The following is a 21,031-nucleotide window of genomic DNA, read 5'->3' as shown; positions in this document are numbered from 1 at the left end:
AGCAGCTACTGGGGCCCAGAGTGGCACAGGTGACATTGCAGCCAATGTCACCAACCATCCTTCTGCCCTAGGTATTCCAGCTGCCCAGGGCAAGCTTCCTTTTGGCTATACCTTGCTGGCAGTCTGGTTCCTGGCCTCTGCAACTGGGAAGAAACCAGACATGTTATACTCAAAGCTGCCAAGATGGTGCCCAGCAAAAGAAGCACTCATGCAGGCGCAGGCAGCTAAGTGTAAACCTGCATGTACAGGAACTGAGACAAGGTCCTGGAGGGGCAGCAAGAGCTCACGTCCCAGGATACACGCCCTCCCCTCCCACCTTGCTCAGTTTTTGCCATGTTAGGAGATGCCAAAAAGCTGCCAGGGAGAAAGGAAGTTGCCACTGGTTGCCCAGCATGTGGTTACCTGTCCGCAGAGGCTGCACCTACATACAGGCTGCTCACCTATATGCATGGAGAAAGGCTTTGGCCTGAAGCAGTGAAAATGCCTGCCATTTCTGTGGCTGAAAAGAGCTCTCCTACTGCTTAGGAACTTGGTCAGACTCTCTCTCAACCTTTCAAGGGCAACAGAAACAAGCACAGTGGAAAAGGCTTTTGGGCCAGGAGAAAGGGCATGAAGCTCGGAGCGAGGGGTTCCCTGAGGAGCAGTGGGTGCTGGCAGAGGCAGGGGCTGTGAGAGGGGGTTTTGCTTATCACAAAAACAAAACAAGTGATTTTACTGGCATGTGGGGACACACACTCACAACAGACATGCACCATTACCTGAGAGTATATAAGAACAGCAAAGCTATAAATTTCACCAGAAGGAGACCAAGATGTGGTACCGTACATAGGGACTGCCCTCTCTGGGCCCTGGGCCATATGGGTAGGCCTCTCCTGCACATTCCAGGCACATGTGGTTTATAGCTCTGCTGGTGTGAGCTTAACAAGCCCTGCATCTCTGTGTGGATTAACTTCTGGCTGAGACACGGGCCAAGAAGAACACTGGGTTGAGGCCCATTTACTAAGGGTGCTAAAGCAACTTCCTCTAGTTCTCCAGGAAGACCACAAGGAGGACCAAAAGAGAACAGTTTCTTAGAAGCAAAAGGCCTTTGTTTCTTTTCCTGGCTGACCTTTCTTACAGTTCGTGAGCAGGTACAAAGAAGCCCATCCTGGCCCATTCGATAGTGAAAACCTGATCATCCCACCTTCAGTCTGCCCAGAAGCCTTGAGGGGTCAATTACTGCCCAGACACTGGAAACCCGACCCACTGACCTCCACTCTTACCCCTGAGTGAACGCAGGAGGGAAAAGGGTCCTGCCCTACTTACGTGATTGTTTTCATTTCTTTTTTCTCAGCATCTGGGCGTGCACGGTTCAGCACCTTGAGGAAGTCAGATGTTTTTGCTCGCATACGTGTGTGAATATAGGCCTGGGAGCAAGCACAACAGATAATGAAGCCCGGTCTTGTTCTGAAACTACATAACTCAGAGCTTGGACTATGAGAACAACTTTTTGTCAGCTCAGCAGAGCAAGGCCCTGAGGATGGGAGTTGAGACATGCGTGCCCCTTACCTTAGAGCACTTGATGTGGTAGTGCAGGTAGTCCCGGAACGTGTGGATCAGGTTGATGGTGTTGTCTCGGGCACTGGCGTTGGTATGGCGAGGGAACAGCACTGTGGGCCAGGAAAGAACATCAACAAGACATCAGGGTCAGAGATAACATGCATGACCCAAGGGTTGGGCCAAATAGCAGCCTACCGTCAACTTCAATCTTTCCCTGCTGAAGTATAATCCACCCCTGCTACAATCCTCCTGGGCTCTGTCCTTGACCAGAGGAAGGGATAAAGAGCACAACCAAGGAGCACGCACAGGGGAGTTCACAGGAGCCAAGCCGCCTGGCCTGTGGGTTCATCTGGGTCTGAAGTCTGCAGCCATGTGCTAGTCTCTTCCCACCTGCGCCCAAAGCCCCCCTCAGCCATGGAGCAGATGGGTAGCACTTGCCATTTGGGAGTTTCCCCTACGAAACCTGTGTTAGGGAATCAAGATGCCTGCCCTGTGTTCTTTCTGTTGAAGCAAGCAGTAAGTCTCCAGAGAAACCAGATGCCAAAGAATGTTCTCTGCTGAGGTAGGAGGACCCAAACCTTGGGACAGGCCAGGTGCTATGTTGGTTGGCACCGAGTAGGGCCACCTGCACGCCTGTGTAGCCATCGTGCAGTCCTTTGTATGAGGACACACTTGTCCTCCTCCTTTCAGAACCCTCTGCATCTTTGTCCTGCTCTCTCACTGGTCTCCCACCAGCATGCTCCCCTGTCCTATGGTGTTCCAGGAGACAGAAAAGGAGCGTCTCCTAACAGAGGGTGAGCATGGAGCTCTGGTGTCAAGAATGCTCTGGCTTTTTTTTTTTTTTAAAGATTTATTCATTTTATTACAGCCAGATATACACAGAGGAGGAGAGACAGAGAGGAAGATCTTCCGTCTGATGATTCACTCCCCAACGGAGCCGCAACGGGCCGGTGCGCGCCGATCCGAAGCCGGGAACCCGGAACCTCCTCCGGGCCTCCCACACGGGTGCAGTGTCCCAATGCATTGGGCCGTCCTCAACTGCTTTCCCAGGCCACAAGCAGGGAGCTGGATGGGAAGTGGAGCTGCCGGGACTAGAACCGGTGCCCATATGGGATCCCGGGGAAGAATGCTCTGGCTTGAAAAGAAATCACTCAGGACAGACAATTGCATTTCAAAGAAGCTGAGGTGCATACATCTATAAATTTACCATGGCTTCCTACACCAGAGAAATGCCACATGCAAACTGCAACAGGCCATGAGTTAAAGATGCACCTCAACTTCAGATAAATGTGGAGAAAAAAAACCACAGCTTAAACATGGTAAATCAACTCACTCACTCAGACAGACATGCACCCCTTGAGCACCAAGGTGAATTAAGCACACTTGCCCAAAGGAGACATTTCCCTGGCATTAGGTGCTGAGTGGGAGTGAGTGCTATTCCCAGCTGTCAGCTTTACTGATCAGCTAGCTCACGAGGCCAAAGTGATGAGAGGAAAGCTTGAGGTTCTGCAGTGGAGAAGTGGGACAAGTGAATCATGGCTGATGTTTGGGCTCATGAACCAAAAACCAAGAAATGCCAAGTGACAGAGAATTCCCATGCAGTTGCTTAGCAATGCTTACATGGCACCACCCCCAACTCTCAGCATCAGAGGTCACCCATTCTCCCTTAAGATTTAGAAACTGAAAAGGTAATGATTACTGTACTAAAGCAGCGCCCAGCCTACTCTATAAGTGCGCCATGAAATGGTCCCACAATGGCAGCAGTGGCAATGGGAACAAGTTGGTATGCCTGCATCTGCCCCCTCTTTCAAGGCCCCCTGCAGTGTAAACCGGTGCCTGCCACTCACCGAAGGTGATATAGCCAATGTTGTCGCCCACAGCAGCATCCGTGTCTTTCAGCTCCAGAGGCGGCTCCCTGTGGCTGAAGAGGACCTGGGGGGCTGTGTGACTGGCTCTGCGCCCTTCTTTGAACTCCTGCCAAGAGGAAAATAAAACAAAAAACAGCCAGAAGTGAAGTTGGTGTAAAATGAGCAAGAGGCAACTTACGCTATTGGGTTGGTCCTACAGGCCCCAGCAAAGAGCTAAAAACAAACCACACCAAAACTGAAACATGACAAGGTCTGCTGGGACCAGTGCACTTCAGAATCAGAAGGCAGAGACTGTGAAGTATTTCACAAGTCAGATCTTCAAAGGTGATAACAAGAACTGTTCATCCTTGTCTCTTTCTCTCATCTTGGTGAAATATAAACGATAAATTATAGATGAGACTAAACAGACAACAAATTGCAAAGCAAGTTTAATGTGAAAAGTGGCTACATGTTCTGCAACATCTCTTACAATGTCTGGGTGACTGGCATGCAGTTTTGGTTGAGCTCCGAGCACTGCTCTCTCTTGCTGAGCATCAGGCCTTTGCACATGTCTTGCTTCACTGAGAAATCTGAGATTGTGTTACTATTCAAAATCTATCAATCAAAACTCTAGCAGTGAATGTCAGACCTTCTTGGGAGCAGAAGGGAGGTAGAGAAGCCAGGCTGCATCATGTTCATGCAGAGAGGGTGACTGTGCAGGAGCACGAAAGCCTGGGTTTTCATGGCAGTTCCTGAATGGCTCTGGACTGAACATCACAACCCTGTTCAGAAGCTCACAGATCTACACAAAATGCCTCCTCACCACATCACAGCAATGTGACTGAGGGGGCACGACTATCTTGACTATCTCGTCTCTAAGTGCAGGCTCTTCCATTCCTCTGAAAACAAACAATGCAAGGCACTCCTCTGGTAAGCTAGACCTCTGAGAACAGAACTCGATTTTCCAGCAACACCAGTACGACAGGGTGACTGGAATTCATGAGGACGGCACCTAGGAATTTCAACGTCTTTCAGCCGCAGGAGAACCACACACGTGTTCAGGCAACCATTTGCTCTCCTTGAGTTGCACAAGCGTGCCCCCTCTGTATCACCACCTCCTTCCATCAGCCAGAGGAAGGAAGCTGCCCTTTGGCTGAGATGCTGGGTCTTTTTAAGTCTCTGTTCTGACACATTCCATTAGGGAACCTGGCTTCTCTACCAGGTTAAACTCTTAGGCCAAGAACCCCCTATTTTGTCCCTTTCTGGATATTCTTCTGTCCTCTATGCACATGCAGGCTGGATGGAAAAGCTTCTCACAGACTTAGGGTTATCACATGGTAAGGGGAGGAGCAGTGACTGTATTTCCATTTGCAGGTAGAAAGAATACACACTGATTAATAAGCCCTCAGTGCATTACTGGTAAAGGAAAGACAGTGTCCAGGACCTTCCTGTTTTAAATACTGCCTCCAGAGCTAACACTGCCAGGATTCTGTTGTTTGGTGGAAGAAGAGTGACCATACCTGGGTTAGATCAGCTCATTTTTAAACAATCTGATCCCAAAGGACAAATGAGGAGAAAGAAGGGAATCAAGATTATCCGAATAGGAAAATCTGGAAGCAAAGCTTCTGGAATGGCCCTTCTCTAGGAAACTATTTATTTGCTTTAAATAGAGTTTCTACACTACATCAGTTTTTCTCTTTAACCTTATGGGATCACCCAGAACAAACAGTTGTCCACATTTTCTATTGTTTGCAGGTATCACTGGGGTCTACCTCACAGGTACATAGAGTATTTAACCGACAGGGCACTGGTAAGCTCTTGGTGACTTGTTATTGGCGTATTCTCAGGTCTGTGTGTGGAAAACAATGCATTTCAGATTCAACAACATGTTTCTCTTTGGGGCTCTTCTTTGTATAATCTGAAGTCGTTGCTTCTCAGTGTACTCTCTTCAACACTTAAATAGGAAGCTGGGAAAATATTAGGAATACAGAGCTAATATCCTCTTATATCCTTTATAACCTTAGGGTAGGGAAGAGTTTTCTATGACTCAAAATCTAGAAGCCATAAAAAACCTGATCGATCAAATTCCCTAAGAAACTTCCGCATGGGAAAACCCCTCACAAAACATGGCACAATCACAAACTGGGAAAAATGTTTGCAACTCTTATCGCAGATGAAGGGCCAATCTCCTTAGTATATAAAGAAACAGAAAAATCAATGACCCAACAGAAACACAGATAAATGGTATAAAGAGATAGGTCACAGGAAAAGAAAAACACATGGCCTGCAGCACAGAAGACGCTCTGGGCTCACACTTCAGAGTATGCAGGTACCATTTGCAGTAGCAGTACAAATGTCTAACAACACATGCTAGGAAAGAGGGCACTTGTGCCCTTGGCAGGCAGGAGAGAAAATATGCAGTCTCTGGGGAAAAGCTGGGCCACATCTACCACAGCTACAGACTCAGGCTCAGAGTTCCCAGTTGAGGAAGACACTGCAGATAAAACCAGACAAGCAGACAGGCCTGCAAAACATCATCTTCCCAACTGCCTGAGAGTCAGTCGGCTTGTTCCCAAACAGACACCAGTGGCTCCTGCTGAACTGTTCTGTTTGACTCCATTACTGTTGCCCCCTGACTCTGAGATCTAGTCTGAGAAGAATCCTAGTCCATTTTACTCCAAAAGCTTTGTAACTCCTGGGTTTCTTGCTTTTCTGGATATGAGTGCTAAAATGACACCCATCAGACTATTTCTGGTGCTTGCTTGTTTGGCCACCAAGACAACACCTCAATGCCAGTGGCAGGACACTCCTGTGAGCAGAGGAGTGGAGCTTCCTGTTTTCTCTCAAGTGGCCCACATGAATGACAAACAGGACCAAGGTTGAGATCACATTGGATGTGGACACAACAGCCCGTGGCAAATAGATCAGCGACAAAGAGGAACTTCAGTGTCTCCATGGGGTAATTTTTGATGTGAAGTATTCGCTGTCCTCTCTTTTAGAAATGTTAAGAATCCAATTCAGGCCCAGGAAAATTGAGACAATTTGTACTGAGAAGATGGCCCAGCCAAACTCCAGTTTTCTGTGGTCATTCTGAACAAACTTCCCCAGACTGAGTTTGCAAGGGGGGCAGGGCAGCCATTTCCTGAGCCTTTCCACATTCCGACCCCACCGCGCCTGCATAACACCAGGGCAGTCACCAGCCCTGTCAGGGCTACTGACAGGGTGAAATGAGCTTCATCTTGTCTATTAGACGAGTGCCCTGTCACACCTACTGTGTAAAGGGGGAGTGTAACTTTACATGCAGAGAAGGAATACACAGAATTCTCCTAAGGAACAAATCTGCAGTGAACCTCCTAGATAATGCCTTTTTAAAGTATAAAAGTAAATTAAGACTGTTTCCTGGAATAAAATGGAACAAGATGGGGTAAAAGCCAGCCAAACCTAAATATACACTTCATAACTTTTAAAATTAGTTCGTTACTCTGGATTCAGCCCAATTTCTGAGCTACTGCATTTAATTCCCCTGTCAACTCTGCATAAAAATATGTGAAATGTCTGTCTAGAGGCTTACTTTTAGTACTCAAGAGATATGTATACATGTACACGCACAGACCATACTTTTATAATGCTGAATACTTTTTCTGCCCAGGGACTCCCAAACTAGAGATCAGCCACAACACAAAGCTACTGAGATGGATTCAATTGGGGAGATCCCTTTTGAAGATTCTCTTAGCCACTTAAGAAGGCTGCACTAAAAATATCTATTGTTCAGCTCAGTTGTCTCAACTCTATTTGGCACAAAAACTTTATCTAAGAATTCTAAAATCTCATCATCTTGCCAAAACAAGGGAATGAATACATTTAAGATCTAAATAAAATGTCACCACTGCACTAGATTTGTAACGTTATCAAATCCCAGAAGAAACCAGCCCAGACATGATTAGGCCAATGAGCTCTCATGGTCTGAGTTGGTAACTGACCAGCTGAAATGACAAAGCTACCAGTGGGACAAACTCAATGATAAAATGTCTAAACCTGAATATCTTTTATTATTTATCTATTTAAAATTTTTTACTTGAAAGAATCACAGAACTTTTGAGAAGGACAGGGAGAGAGAATCTTTTATCCACTGGTTCATTCCACAAATGGCCGCAACAGCCAGAGCTGAGCTGATCTGAAGCTGGGAGTCAGGAGCTTCTTCTGGATTCTCCCAGGTGGGTGCAGAGGCCCAAGCCCTTGATCCATCCTCTGCTACTTTCCCAGGGCCATGAACAGGGAGTTGGATCAGAAGTTGAACAGCCAGGACACCAACAGGAACCCATATGGGATGCTGGCACCACAGGCTGAGGACTAGCCCGTATGCAACCAAACCAGACCCTAAACTCATCTGAAGCCAGGAGCATCTTTTGATCTCCCATGTGGGCGTAGGGTCTCAACGTTTTGGGCTACCCTCCACTGCTTTCTCAGGCCACAAGCAGGGCATCACTAGGCCGGATCAGAAGCGGAGCAGCTGAAATATGAACCAGGGCCCAGATGGCATGCTGGCATTGCAGGCAGCAGTTTTACCCTCTATGCCACAACACTAGTTCCCAAGTGGCATCTTCATCACTTGTAACAGGAAACTTGACAAGCTTAAGGTCAAAGGTTCTATGGGATATCCTACCCTAGTCTTAGCATGTTTAAGACTAAATTTATCCACCAGTGCTACCCTGCAGAAGATTATACTCTCAAAGAAAAAGATGTAATGTTCAGTTAGTTTCATGTGGCTTGCTTATAAAATCCTCAACAAGTTCCAACACTAACAGAGCTGTTGATGCTCTTATATTTCTAATATTCTTTGGCATAAAGCCATAAATCATCACAACATACTTTCTCTGCCAGATGTTTGCTCCATACCTGCATGAATACCTTTCCAATGACCACATCATCGTCATCCTTAAACACCGTGCTGAAGACTACCGTAACTCTGTCCTTTTTAGACTCAACATACCTGAGGGGAACAAAACCCGTAAGAGTAAGTACAGAACCACGATGGCCTTTTGTCAGTAACTTGATCTGTAAGTAAAGAGGGCAGCTAATGTTATGTCTCTTATTTATAGGACAAAAGGTACGCCATGACACTAGTACTTATGGCCCGAACAGTCGGCATAACATACAGGCAGAAAATGTAAACTACCAAAAGTAGATTTTATTCCCTGTACAATGGATAATGACATGAAATCCAGAGTTAGTGATTTTGTTTCTCATATCCCATGAGACTCATGATATACAGAGAATTTCAGAGTTGCAGTGACAGAAGTGATGGCAACCCTTCGCCTTCTAAGCATCCTGCAACAGCCTCGAAGAGGACTCAGAAGAGTGCTGCCTTGAAGGAATGCACTAGATTCTCCCTATTTATTTATTTTTAAAAACTTATCTCTGAGGGAGAGAGATGCCATTTTCTTGCTTATTTCTTCAAATGCTACAACAGTCAGGGTTAAAGGCAGAGACTGAGAATGCCATCCAAGTCTTCCATGCGGGTGGCAGGACCAGGTACTTGGGTCTTCAGAGAGTAGGAAGGTGGAAGAGGCAGAATGGGAAACTGAATCCAGGTATCTCGACGTGAGCACCTTAACCACCAGGGTAGATGTCTGCCCCTGACTAGGCCACATTTCTGTTAACAAGTGTCAACCTTGTGACAGCCACACCTAGGCATCAGGACAATATTTTGTACTCACATCGTCTCATCATCCCTATAATGGATAACTGCCCTGTTTTCTCCTTCTTTGCCTTCTTCTTGGAATTGAAAGTATTTCTCAAAGACAGAGGCAAAACAGTTTCGCTTCAACATGCCGGCCTGATGTACAATGGAATCCTTGGACGCAGGCAGATTTTCAAGGTCATATAGCAAAGAGACATTATATCCTGGAAAGCGAGAGAGAAAAATAAATAAATAAAAAAAGAACCAGCAGTCACATTAACTCTCTCCCAAGCAGAAACTATAGGCATCTTCACAAAATCTTTCAGACTCGAGTGACATTTTTTTTTTCTTTTAACTCTCAATTTATGTATGTATCTTTTAAATTTTACGATACAGTTCCATAGGCTCTGGGATTCCCCCACGGTGACATTTTGTCTCAGTACCTGCACTTTAACCCACAGACACTGTCCGTGTCTACCTATCTCCTAAGATAAAATGAAGTGAAATGATATCTTAATCTTGTAAAGTCCCTGTAAATACCATTTTAACAATTGTGAAGAGAAAATCTGAATGTGCATCAGATAACTGATTAAATAAGGAGCAAGAGGAAGTCATAATCCAAGAACAATGATAAAGGGGTCTGTACTGAGGCCTTGTAAAAGCTCCCAGAAAATGTTCATAATTTTTTATTTTAATTCCCCTATAAATACTTCGAAGCACCCTGGTGTATCACCTCAAGGTAGAAAATAACACAGGTATTTTTCTCTATGTTAGTGGGTCCATGTGGTCAGCAGCAGAATAGCTTTCTGATAATAAAATGCACTCTCCTGTACGTACATTTGGGAGAAGAGGGCAGAGAAACCTAAATATTCATGTATGTGAGTATACTTTCTCAGTGATTTTTACTGGTAGTCAAAGTAAATTTTTCAAGACCTTTCTTTATTAGAATATACTGTGTTTAAAGTGCTGGGAACACTTGGGCCATGAATAAATGGATAACAAGACTGAAACCCAAGTCTGCTGTTACACCATTCTGCTTCTTAAAGGCCCACTGATCATCTCAGGAAATGGGGCTTGAACACCTAATTCTATAATCAAATAATTAACAAGTTCCAAAAGCCTACAAATGTTTTCTTAAGATTTATTTATTTTTATTGGAAAGTCAGATATACAGAGAGGAGGACAGACAGACAGGAAGATCTTCCGTCTGATGGTTCACTCCCCAAGCGGCCGCAACGGCTGGAGCTGAGCCAATCCGAAGCCAGGAGCCAGGAGCTTCCAACAGGTTTCCCATGCAAGTGCAGGGTCGCAAAGCTTTGGGCCATCATCGACTGCTTTCCCAGGCCACAGGCAGGAAGCTGGATGGAAAGCGAAGCCGCCAGGATTAGAACTGGTGCCCAAATGGGATCTGGCCACGTTCAAGGCGAGGACTCTAGCTGCTAGGCCACTGCGCTGGGCCCAAGGTTTGCCCATTTAAAAAAATGTATTATTTACTTGAAAGAGAGCGAGTGAGTACAGGCGTGAGAGATTTTCTATCTACTAGTTCATTCCCCAAAGGGCTGTTACAGGGCTGGACCAGACCAAAGCTAGGAATTTTATCGGGGGTCTCTTATGTGGCTGACAGGGTCCTAAGGACTTGGGTCATTTTCCAGGCTTTCCCAGGTGCATTAGCAGTGAGCTGGAGTGGAAGTGGAGCAGCAGGGACTTGAATGGACATCCATATGGGATACTGGCACTCCAAGTGGCAGCTTAAGCCCTTGTGCCACACAGCCAGCCCCTGCTAATTTTAAGAAGCCAAATAAACTGTAGCTGAAGTCAGACTTACAATATGATCCTGAGGACACAGGAGAGTGAAAACCCAGTATCCTCTGCTGAGTTTGCCAAATTTATCTAGAGAAATCCATCAGCAAAAAGAGAAGCTACTTTTACATTCTGCACATGTATGAATGTGGTACGTAAGGTCTGTGCTTGAGCAGGAGAAGGAAGGAGAGAGAGGGCTCAGGGACACAGACACAGCCTGTTGGGATTCTGCTGGGACAAGCATACCCAACAACCAACTAATGTTTCTGTTCCAAATCTGTTTCTTTACTTTTCTTTCTCAAATATCTTGATTAGTCTTAAAAATAATACCGTAGGGCCCGGCACGATAGTGTAATGGTTACGGTCCACACCTTGAACGCACCAGGATCCCATATGAATACCGGTTATAATCCCGGCAGCTCCACTTCCCTCCCATCTAGCTCCCTGCTTGTGGCCTGGGAAAGCAGTCTAGGATGGCCCAGGGCCTTGGGACCCTGCACCCATGTGGGAGACCGGAAAGAACTTCCTGGCTCCTGGCTTCGGATCGGCACAGCACTGGCCACTGCGGTTACTTGGAGAGTGAATCATCGGACAGAAAATCTTCCTCTCTGTATATCTGACTTTCCAATAAAATCAATAAATCTTTATATTTAAACATTTTTTAAATACTTAAACATTTCTTATGAAACACTGTCAAAGTTTCTACCCACAAATACTCCCAGTAACATACTGCCCACCAAAGGCATCTTTCTTTGGTGGGTGTTTTGTTTCCAGATTCAAACGTATATGAGACATAAAGATATTTTAAAGCTGCTAAGGGGATGTCATAAAGATATTGAAAGAAAAAAAAAAGTGGTGAGAAGGAACAATGAAATCAGCAAAAGTACCTGCTATGAAGAGTGACAGAAACAAGACAGAGACCTTCTGAGAACAGTTTATCAAGGCACCAAAGTAACAGTGCCTCAGTAATAAATACTATACTCCGATGGTCCTCTTTGGATCCTCTGTGTCCTGCTAAGTGCCACAGAATCTGAGCTATCACCCTGGATCACAGGTGAAAATATTTTTTTTGCCCCCACTTTAAATCTCCTTTCCAATATTAAAGCCTGACTGTCCTACTCGGCAATGGCACAGTGCCTTTCCATTCCTCTGGGCACAGATGGAAAAATCACCTGCTCGATGAACGGATTAAAGAGGGGATTGGCTGGCACTTGAGGCTTGAACCCTTGAAAACAGTGCTATGAAGATTCCTCTTTCTTATCCAAACATCCGAAGATGTTACTAAGGGCCAGGGTTAGAATCATGTTGGCTGTCTTCTCAAAGGTATTTTAATCATCACAAACACACAAAGTGGTCTTTGGCTGAGAGATTAATTAGCCCCGTCAAGTGAATGTTAAAAATGTGAAAATATAAACTCCACATACCCTACTGTGTATCACACCGAACAATGCAAAGCTCTTAAAAGCTATTTCTATGAAAGGAGTTGAACTAGGAACTAGACTCAAGTAGAAATATTTATAAATGAATAATATTTTAACCAAATCCCTTGGCTAAAAAGAGCCAAACAAAAAAAACACGTAAATACAAACAATACATCCTCCTTTCTGGGTCACTGCTCAAATGCTCACATCACTACGTACCTGATTCTGGATTCACCAAGAAACTCCCGTACACCCTTTTTAATAACTACAAAAACAAAAAAAAAAAATCCCAAAATGTTAATTCAAAGGCCATTATATCTGATTATTTTTATTTACATTAAAAAATTATTTGTGCAGAATGACATACATGGAAAGAGATCAGGCATGCATGTGCTTCCTTCCGCTGGCTACTTCCCAAATGGCCACTACGGCCAGGCCTAGGCCACCCAGGTGGGTGACAGGAACCCAAGTACTCGAGTCATCACCCACAAATTTCCAGACACATTAGCAGGAAGCTGGACTGAAAATGGAGCAGCCAGGACTTGATTGAATAAGTACTTTGATATGGGATCCAGGCTTCCAAAGTGGTGGTTTAACCCACTTCACCAAAATGTCCACCCCAATCTCACTATTTTTAAAGCACTGTATGTGCCAAACTCTTCTTTGGGGAGCATTCTCCCTGATTTCTATTTGGTAGGTGGGAAAGTTGAGACAGAAGGGGGAGCAGATTTATCTAAGCCACTGAACCGGCTGGCTGCTCATAGAACTGTCAGTCTCAGAACAATCTTTTAATCAAAGCTCACCTGTAATTTTCCAGCTACCGATACTGGTATCTCCACAGAAGATTGTAAACTCTACACAGGTCTTACGCTAGATACTAAGAAAGCAGTGAAAGATGACCCAAGTCCTTGGGTGCCCGCACCCGTGTTGTAAGCCCTGATGAAGCTCCTGACTTTGGTCTGGCCCACCTATAGCCATTATGGACCTTTGGGAAGTCAATCTGTGGATGGAAGATCTATTTCCCCATTTCTCTTTCTAATAAATAATCTAAAGGGAAAAAGTTATTTGAGAGGCAGAGAGACAGAAAGAGTTGTCATCTGTTGGTTTACTCTCCAGTGTCTGCAGCAGTCAGTACTTGGCCAGGCTAAAGCTGGAGCTGGGACCTCCACCCATGTATTTTACATGTGTGGTAGGAACCAAGTCACCTGAGCCATCAGCAGGAAGGTAGAGTCTGAAGTTGGAGCCAGGAACAAAGCCAGGCAGGAAGATGGGATGTGAAACACCCAATCCTCTAGGCTAACTGTCCATTCCTGATTTAAAATGTCTTATGGCACACATTAAGCATTAGAGCAGAAAAGCAGCTACTTGGGAGACAGAAACAAAATAGGCAATAAAAGCACTAACAATCTGATAAGCTTTTTGGTGCACTGTTGTTAGTTATATGTTTAAGAGACAGAATGGACATGGCTTATTACCAACCTTTGCTAAAAACTACTAATTAAGAAGTCACCGTCATTCAACAATATGGTGAAACTGGGATCAACACACTATAAGTAGTGTAACAGGCTGTAGATATCCAGTCAATTTCTAACCCTATTACCAGACACTCATATTCTTTAGCAGCTTCTGGGATAGTTTGGACCATATACAAGAAGTGTACTTTTTCTATGGCAAATTATGAAATTAAAAATGAACAAACTTTAGTTCCAATTATACATAAATGCTACACATTTGTTTTATAGAGTTTAAATGGGTAGAGAAAAGCATCGTGAGTTGAGCACCATGTGGTCAGATGTGTTAGACGTGTCTGCCAAATGCTCACTGTCCACAGTAAAACTTGCATACAGGGACATACAACAACCATGTCAAGGAACACCCATAAAAAAAAAAATTACTTGAAAGGTAAAGAGAGAGTGAGATACTACCCATAAGTTGCCTCACTCCCCAGCTGCTCCAACAGGTAGGCCTGGGACATGAGCCTGACCTTCATTGGGTTCCTCACATGGGTGGCATGGACCTAGATACTGCTACCTCTCAGGGAGCTGGATGGGAAGCAGAGCAGCTAGGACTCAAACTGTATCCCAATAGGGATGTCAGTATCTCAAGACACTTAACCTGCTGCAACCACCATGCCCTTTCCCTGTTTATTTTTAATGTACTCTTTACACCATATTAAAAAATAACTAGGAACAAGCCACATAGTTTATGTCCCATTGAAAAAAAAAATTACCCAGCCCAGCACGATGGCCTAGTGGTTAAGTCCTCCCCTTGCATGAGCTGGGGTCCCACATGGGTGCTGGTTCCTGTCTGAGACCCAGAAGAGGCTCCTGGCTTCAGATGGCCTCAGCATCTACCATTGCAGCCACTTGGGCAGTGAACCAGCAGAAGGAAGATCTTTCTATCTCTCTGCTCTGTAACTCTGACTTCCCAATAAAAATAAATAAATCTTAAAAAAAAAAATTACCAAATGATTTTTTTTCTCTCTCACTGTTAAATATACCTCAGAAACACTTTCACACTTGTTTAGAAGCAAAAGATAATGAATGCTTCTGTAGTTTCTACTTGGTGATCACACAGCTACTGCACTTTTACAGAAGAGGAACTGATGTCAGGAAGAGGGTCAGGTCACAGAATTTGCTGCTGAGAGTAAGAACTGACCTGTAGGTATACCATCTACCATTCTCCTGAAGTCTGGGGGGCAGGGAGAGTAACACGCACGTGCCACGAGTTTCAACCAGCACATCTCTGAACCACAACAACCCTGAACTGCATGTACTTGGAGGAGGGAGAAATCAGACATAAGAAAAACCACAGCCCCTATAACTTATTTTAATTCTAAGCCTACCAAATAAATATTCTACATTCTATGAAGTACTCAGAATCAAACCATGTCCAATTGCTTTGCTCCCTCTCGCTGGCAAAATCGCCACTTCCCTGTTACTTTTAGTCCCGAGTCACTTTTTAATCTGAGTTCCCTTTCCCTCCCAACCTGCCTCTAGGAGATGGGTGGAGGCACTCCTCATCACTCTTAGACATTCCCACCCTAACAGCAGAGGCAGTTCTGCCTTTCTAAAAGGCCTCTGACAAAGTAACTAGCTTCCTGCGGTTATCTCAAGCTAGTCACTATTTAACCAAGCCAGGGAGCTAGGGCTGGTTCTTTGACCCTTGTCAGAGCTGTAAGAACAGTAAGGTGCCCTGCAGGTGCATTGTTAAAAAAATGTACCTCAACAGGTTCTTTCCCTTCCAGAATTATTACTGTACCCACATCACTGGAGTGAGGACTGTTTGGGGAGAAGGATTACATAATTTCAGTTACGCATTCAAATGTTTTAAAAGTACTTCTTAAAACACAAAACAACAACAAAAGAAATCCCCACGTTTGTTTGGATAGCTTTATTTCACGGCTATCACAAAGCAGGCCTGCCTTAAGCGCCATCTGCTTTCTCTTCCATCTATCTGGTGAAGAGTCAGCATTATTATCCATAAAATATCCTTCATGAACTTTCTGAAAAGATTAGCCTTCCTCCTGAACCTTTTCCTCCCTCACCCCTTTTTAGATTATATATTTTTAATTTTATTGGAAAGGCAGACACTCAGACAGAAGGACGGAGAGAAAGATCTTCCATCTGCTGGTTCACTCTCCAAGTGGCTGCAATGGCCAGAGCTGAGCTGATCCAAAACCAGGAGCCAGGAGCTTCTTCTGGGTCTCCCATGTGGGTGCAGGGTCCCAAGGCTTTGGGCTGTCCTATACTGCTTTTCCAGGCCACAGGTAAGGAGCTGGACTGGAAGTAGAGCAGCTGGGATGCCCACATGGGATGCAAGGCGGGGATTTATTTACTGGCTAACATTCTTGGTCCTGAAGTTTTTCTTTTCAGGTGAAACAACCTAAATTCTCTAGATGATTCTTCCCTTGAATTTGTGAGGCAAATCAATCACATTTTAATAACTAAGAGAAGTGATTTTCTATGGCTCCTAATTTTCTATTTAGTGAAGACTAATTTAAATTTGTATAATCAAAGATCTAGCAAGCTTTCAACCACACTCCTCATAAACAGCCTTTCTATTAACTAGGTTTTAAGAAATTAAAAAACCTACTACTATTTCCAGAAAGCAAAAATGACTGTATCTCATTCAATAGATTAAGAAACACTTGGTTTGTTAAAACTAAGATATTTGAAAACTGATTCAGGAACTGAGTCATACTTCCTGCTTTGTGACCCAACCACAACATGCACTCTGGTGTCAGAGCGTTTTCTTTCTTCCATAAATGGTTCTCCCCAGAGCAAACACAGTTCAACAGGAACTAAACCTACTACTTTAGCTACCCAAAGACTCCAGTGAACAGGCACAGACGTCGCTTCTGTCTCCTGTGGCAGTGCTAAGGAAGAAGAGGCCAGCTCTAAAGATCACTAACTTTAAAACTGTAACGGGCTGCTATTTGTATCTATATTTCCAGAATGAGAAGCTACGATTATAAAATCAAAATAAGCCAGAAGTTCTACATCTGCATTGATAATGTCACAAAAATAGAACAGAATCGCTCACATTCTTGCTACAGCTATTTTTGTACTGGCCAAGAGAAAGTATCCTTTGCTGTGTTTTTTTTTAGGGGGGAAAAAAGCTATTTTCATTTTCACTGTTCTAGAACCATGTAGCACATGTAATTTGGAAAAAAAAAAAGGACAATCCTTTTCAGATTCGGATACAGTCATTCAGCTTTGGTTAGACATCTTTTCTTCAAGATAAAAGCAAGCAAAGAGCCAGACTGTCTTCTGGGAAACATTCCTCTTAGTTGGGGAAATGGAGTGTGGAGGGCCTGGCTTAGGGAGTAAGCCACCCTGAGTGCCATGCCTCTGGTGTGGCTTAGCGCACCCGATCTTCAAAAATGACCAGCTGTCCACAAACAGAGGGAGGAAACGAGGGCCCACAGTAATATGAAGTTGAACTTACCTCATCAGCACCATGTGCCTGAAGTTCTTTATAGAATTTCAAAGAAATACTGACCATCACCTTTGTTTTGTCTCCATTAGGATTTGAAATATGATAGAGGACTCCATCAAAATCTGTGAAGAAAACAAAGAAAGCTGCTTTACCGAGGAAAGGGTATCATCTCTCAAAGCACCCTCTTGTTGCAGGCCACAGAGAGTGTCTTTAAAGGCATATGAAGTAAAGCTGTGCTTGCGTTCCTTCTGTGTGGGAAGACAGCAGAAACCCTGGGCTGTAACTGTTGAGGACCCATTTCTTTGCTCTTTTCTAGAATTACAATGCTATTACTTTAATCACAGTTTAGTGCTGAATGTTTTTTGAAATGTTCATTTAAAAGTCATGCACAGCAGTGTTTAACCCAAAATTTCATCAGGAGGCCTTAACACTTTGTAACACAGGACGGTTAACTGCCATAATTTGTTCGAAGCAAACCCCACACTTCATACCTCTTTACTGAGGAATATCTGCTACCTCAGAATGTCATCTTTAGAGGACAAAAAAAGGACAATTTAGTATCAAGAGCTACTCAAATGGTCAAGTATTTTCTATTCTTGCTTCTCAATTTTTAATTTTATTTGCTGATTTGTTTTTCAGATAGAGAAGTAAGCCAATAGTCCCCATCTGCTAGGTCACTTCCCAAATGCATATAATGGCCCAGGCTGGGCAAGAATGAAGCCAAGAGCTATGAACTCAACCCAGACCTCCCAGATGGATGGCAGGAACCTCACTACTTGAGCCATCACCTGTTGCATCCTGGGGTGTGAAATAGGAGGAATATGGAACTGGCCTTTCTGGGAAAAAAACACTTTTTTAAAAGAATCACTTATTTTATTGAAAGGTGCTTTTTGTGGGCACAATGACATACAGATCTTTCTGCGGTTCATTCCTCAGATGGCTGCCACGGCCAGAGCTGAGCTGATCAAAAGCCAGGAGCCAGGAGGTTCTTCCAGGTCTCCCACGCAGGTGCAGGGTCTCAAGGCTTTGGGCCATCCTCCACTGCTTTCCCATGCCACAAGCAGGGAGGTGCATGGGAAATGGAATAGCCGGGACATGAACCAGCACCTACATGGGATCCTGGTGCTTGGAGGTAGAGGATTAGCCAGTTGAGCCATGCTGTCGCCCCACCCATGACATTTTTTAAACACTGTCATCTATCTACCTTTTTTCAATCAGGATCCAACCGAGACTCACACAGCTTATGATAGGATTATCTTTTGAGGTCTCTGCTGATTGACAGGTCACTCCTCATTTTGTGTTCCCTATTCCTGCAACACAGAGGGTTGCCTCAGCCTGTATAATTCCTGAAACTAACTGCTGGGAACTGTCACCTTAGGGAACTGATGTGGGAGGCACAGAGGGAGCTCTGGCATCACATTAGGTGGGGACAGGGATGGTGCCTGGCCTCTAAGCCACAGCATTTCAGAGCTACAAAAGTCTTCCATAAGCACCTAATCAAGATTTCTCATTTTATCGAGGATGGCTGAGTAATTCCTCAAGGTTCACAGAGCAAGTGGAGGACTATCAACTCGTGTCTTTACTGGGAACAGAAAGCAGCATTCACATGCTACATCTCTAGCATGCTCCTGTCTTCCTACTACTCTAGTGCTAGGCAAACCTGAAGATAAAAATGCAGTTATTTGCAAATTTTTAAAGACCTTATTTTGGGTGCTGGCACTGTGGTACAGCACGTTAAGCTGTCACCTGTGACTATAGCATCCCATATATGCACCAGTTCAATTCCTTGCTGTTCTACTTCTGATCCAGCTCCCTGGGAAAGCAGCAGATTCATCTGGGACACCCAGATGGAGTTTCTGGCTCTTCTTTAGCCCTAGACTTTGCAGTAATTTGGGGGAGTGAATAGGTGGATGGACAATCTGTTTTTCCTTATCTCTCTAACCCTGCCTTTCAAATAAATAAATACATTTAAGTAAAATAAAGGAGAGTATTTGTGCCAATTCATTCTTTAAACAGTTTACCAAACTCCAAATCAGACATCAATGAATTAAAAACATGAAACAGTTATCTGAGATAAAGACCTGACAATCAAGAGGCAATACCCCAAATGCCCAAGTTGATTTTAGGAACAACTTTACTTACCTGCAAATGTTACTTCTACAGCTTCTGGTTTGTTTCTGTAAAACAAACAAACGCCCTCAGTTAGGCTCAGGGTTTCTGCTCACACTCAAGAGGACGGCAAAGGCTCCAGGACTTCACTTAAGCTCTGACCATTCTTTACACATTTTAGGCTTCGTACTGGTGAGAGTACACGATTCACTTTCCTGTGGACCCCAGCCATTGGACTTGCTTGGAGTGGGAGATTAAAAAAAGGAAGGGCAGCTGCAGCTTCACTTGCCTGCAAATCTCTTGCCATGGCTGGCACTCACTCTTAGTTCTGAATCCCTAAGAACAAGACTTAGGTATTTGTACAAGTGACTCTCAAGATGACATCTTTTGGCCAATGCCTCCAATAGGTTAGAAGCCTAGCAGTGAGACCGTCAGCAGGAAAGGGACTGAGCTAAAGATGAATAGCTTTAATTTGCCTAGAGTGAAAGGATGACTCAAGATCATAAAAGCAAACAGCAAATTCAATTCGGCTTCACAGATCAACTAAAGGCAAATCTTCTTACACATCATTTCTTCTCACTTTAAATTATCACATTACTTACCGCGCTCATTCAAAAAGCCCTCTTTGGTTCTACCCTAGTTCTGTTTTGTTTTTAAATACCAGCTCTGCTCTTATACAAAAGTGTAGCACAAAACAGCAGCTGTAAAATTACTGCCAAGAGATAAGCCCCCTGTTTTTCAACTTCAGTAGTTTCCAATACTTTTGGGACAAAGTATCATTGTTAGGTTATACCTTTGTCTTCTCACCTAGTCATCTATACAATGAGAGAATAAAAATGATTCTGCCAACCTCATAAAACTGTATAGATAAAACAAAGGATCAGGCAAGAAAAGGAAGTGCCTAGCACTTACTGTGCAATTAATTCCCAGCTTAGCTGCCTATGGGCTTGGATAATATGCAGGACACTCACTCTCCTTACTAAAGGGGAATTAACCTGCAATGAACCATTAGTTTATATCTTTCTTTCTCCTCAAATCTGAAGACAAGAAACCAACCAAGACCACTACTTTATTGACTAGCTACCTGTAAGTCAAATGATTCTCACTTAGGGGCTAGCCCACAAATGATCTACATTTTCACATTTCTGCCTAACTTGCTCGGGATCTCCCAATCAAGCGCTTCTCTTTTATGCTACCTCTGCTCTTTCACCTGTTAAAGAAACCAAGACTGAGTTGCTAGCAGTGTCACGGGGAAAGAATGGAATAACACTTAACAGTTTATGATTGCTAAAAAGCTGATGCAGAGGATAAGCAATATTTTTCTAGGAGACTGATTTCTACTATACACATGGACACTTAAGAAAAAATTAACCTGTACAAATTACAAAGTTCCACCTTGAATCGTCAAAGCTATCCATATGTGAATTAGGAAAAGCACACTGGCTGTCTCTAAGAATGGAAGCATCACGTGGGGTTTATGGACAGTGAGTACAGAACATGAGAACTAGATGCCAATTTAAAATGTTTCCAAGCTTTCATTTTAATACCATAACCAGGAAACAAAGGCAATGACAGGCCTCTAGGAAACAAGAGCAAAGAAATGGTCAGAGCATGCTTAACGGGAAATGCACCAAGGTGTGTTTTCTCGGGGAAATCTGGCTGGACCCAAAAGAAAGAAAAACTGATAAAAATTC

General features: G+C 44.0%; 1 protein-coding gene across 1 annotated transcript in view; it reads right to left on the bottom strand.

Moving 5' to 3' along the window:
* Positions 1–21,031, bottom strand: part of ARPC2 (actin related protein 2/3 complex subunit 2) — a 29,075-nt gene that overhangs the window by 1,757 nt on the left and 6,287 nt on the right. Inside the window, exons 3-10 of the mRNA XM_058665002.1 lie at positions 19,371–19,405; positions 17,238–17,350; positions 12,507–12,552; positions 9,104–9,290; positions 8,283–8,376; positions 3,387–3,513; positions 1,549–1,649; positions 1,306–1,406 (exon numbers count right to left, since the gene is read on the bottom strand). Of these exons, the coding sequence (XP_058520985.1) occupies positions 1,306–1,406; positions 1,549–1,649; positions 3,387–3,513; positions 8,283–8,376; positions 9,104–9,290; positions 12,507–12,552; positions 17,238–17,350; positions 19,371–19,405 (804 nt within the window). The remainder of the gene's footprint in view (positions 1–1,305; positions 1,407–1,548; positions 1,650–3,386; positions 3,514–8,282; positions 8,377–9,103; positions 9,291–12,506; positions 12,553–17,237; positions 17,351–19,370; positions 19,406–21,031) is intronic.

Source organism: Ochotona princeps, chromosome 5 (genome assembly GCF_030435755.1).
Source record: "Ochotona princeps isolate mOchPri1 chromosome 5, mOchPri1.hap1, whole genome shotgun sequence".
NCBI lineage: Eukaryota > Metazoa > Chordata > Mammalia > Lagomorpha > Ochotonidae > Ochotona > Ochotona princeps.
Note: the sequence above shows the minus strand (reverse complement) of the source record. Positions and strands in the feature narration are given on the sequence as shown.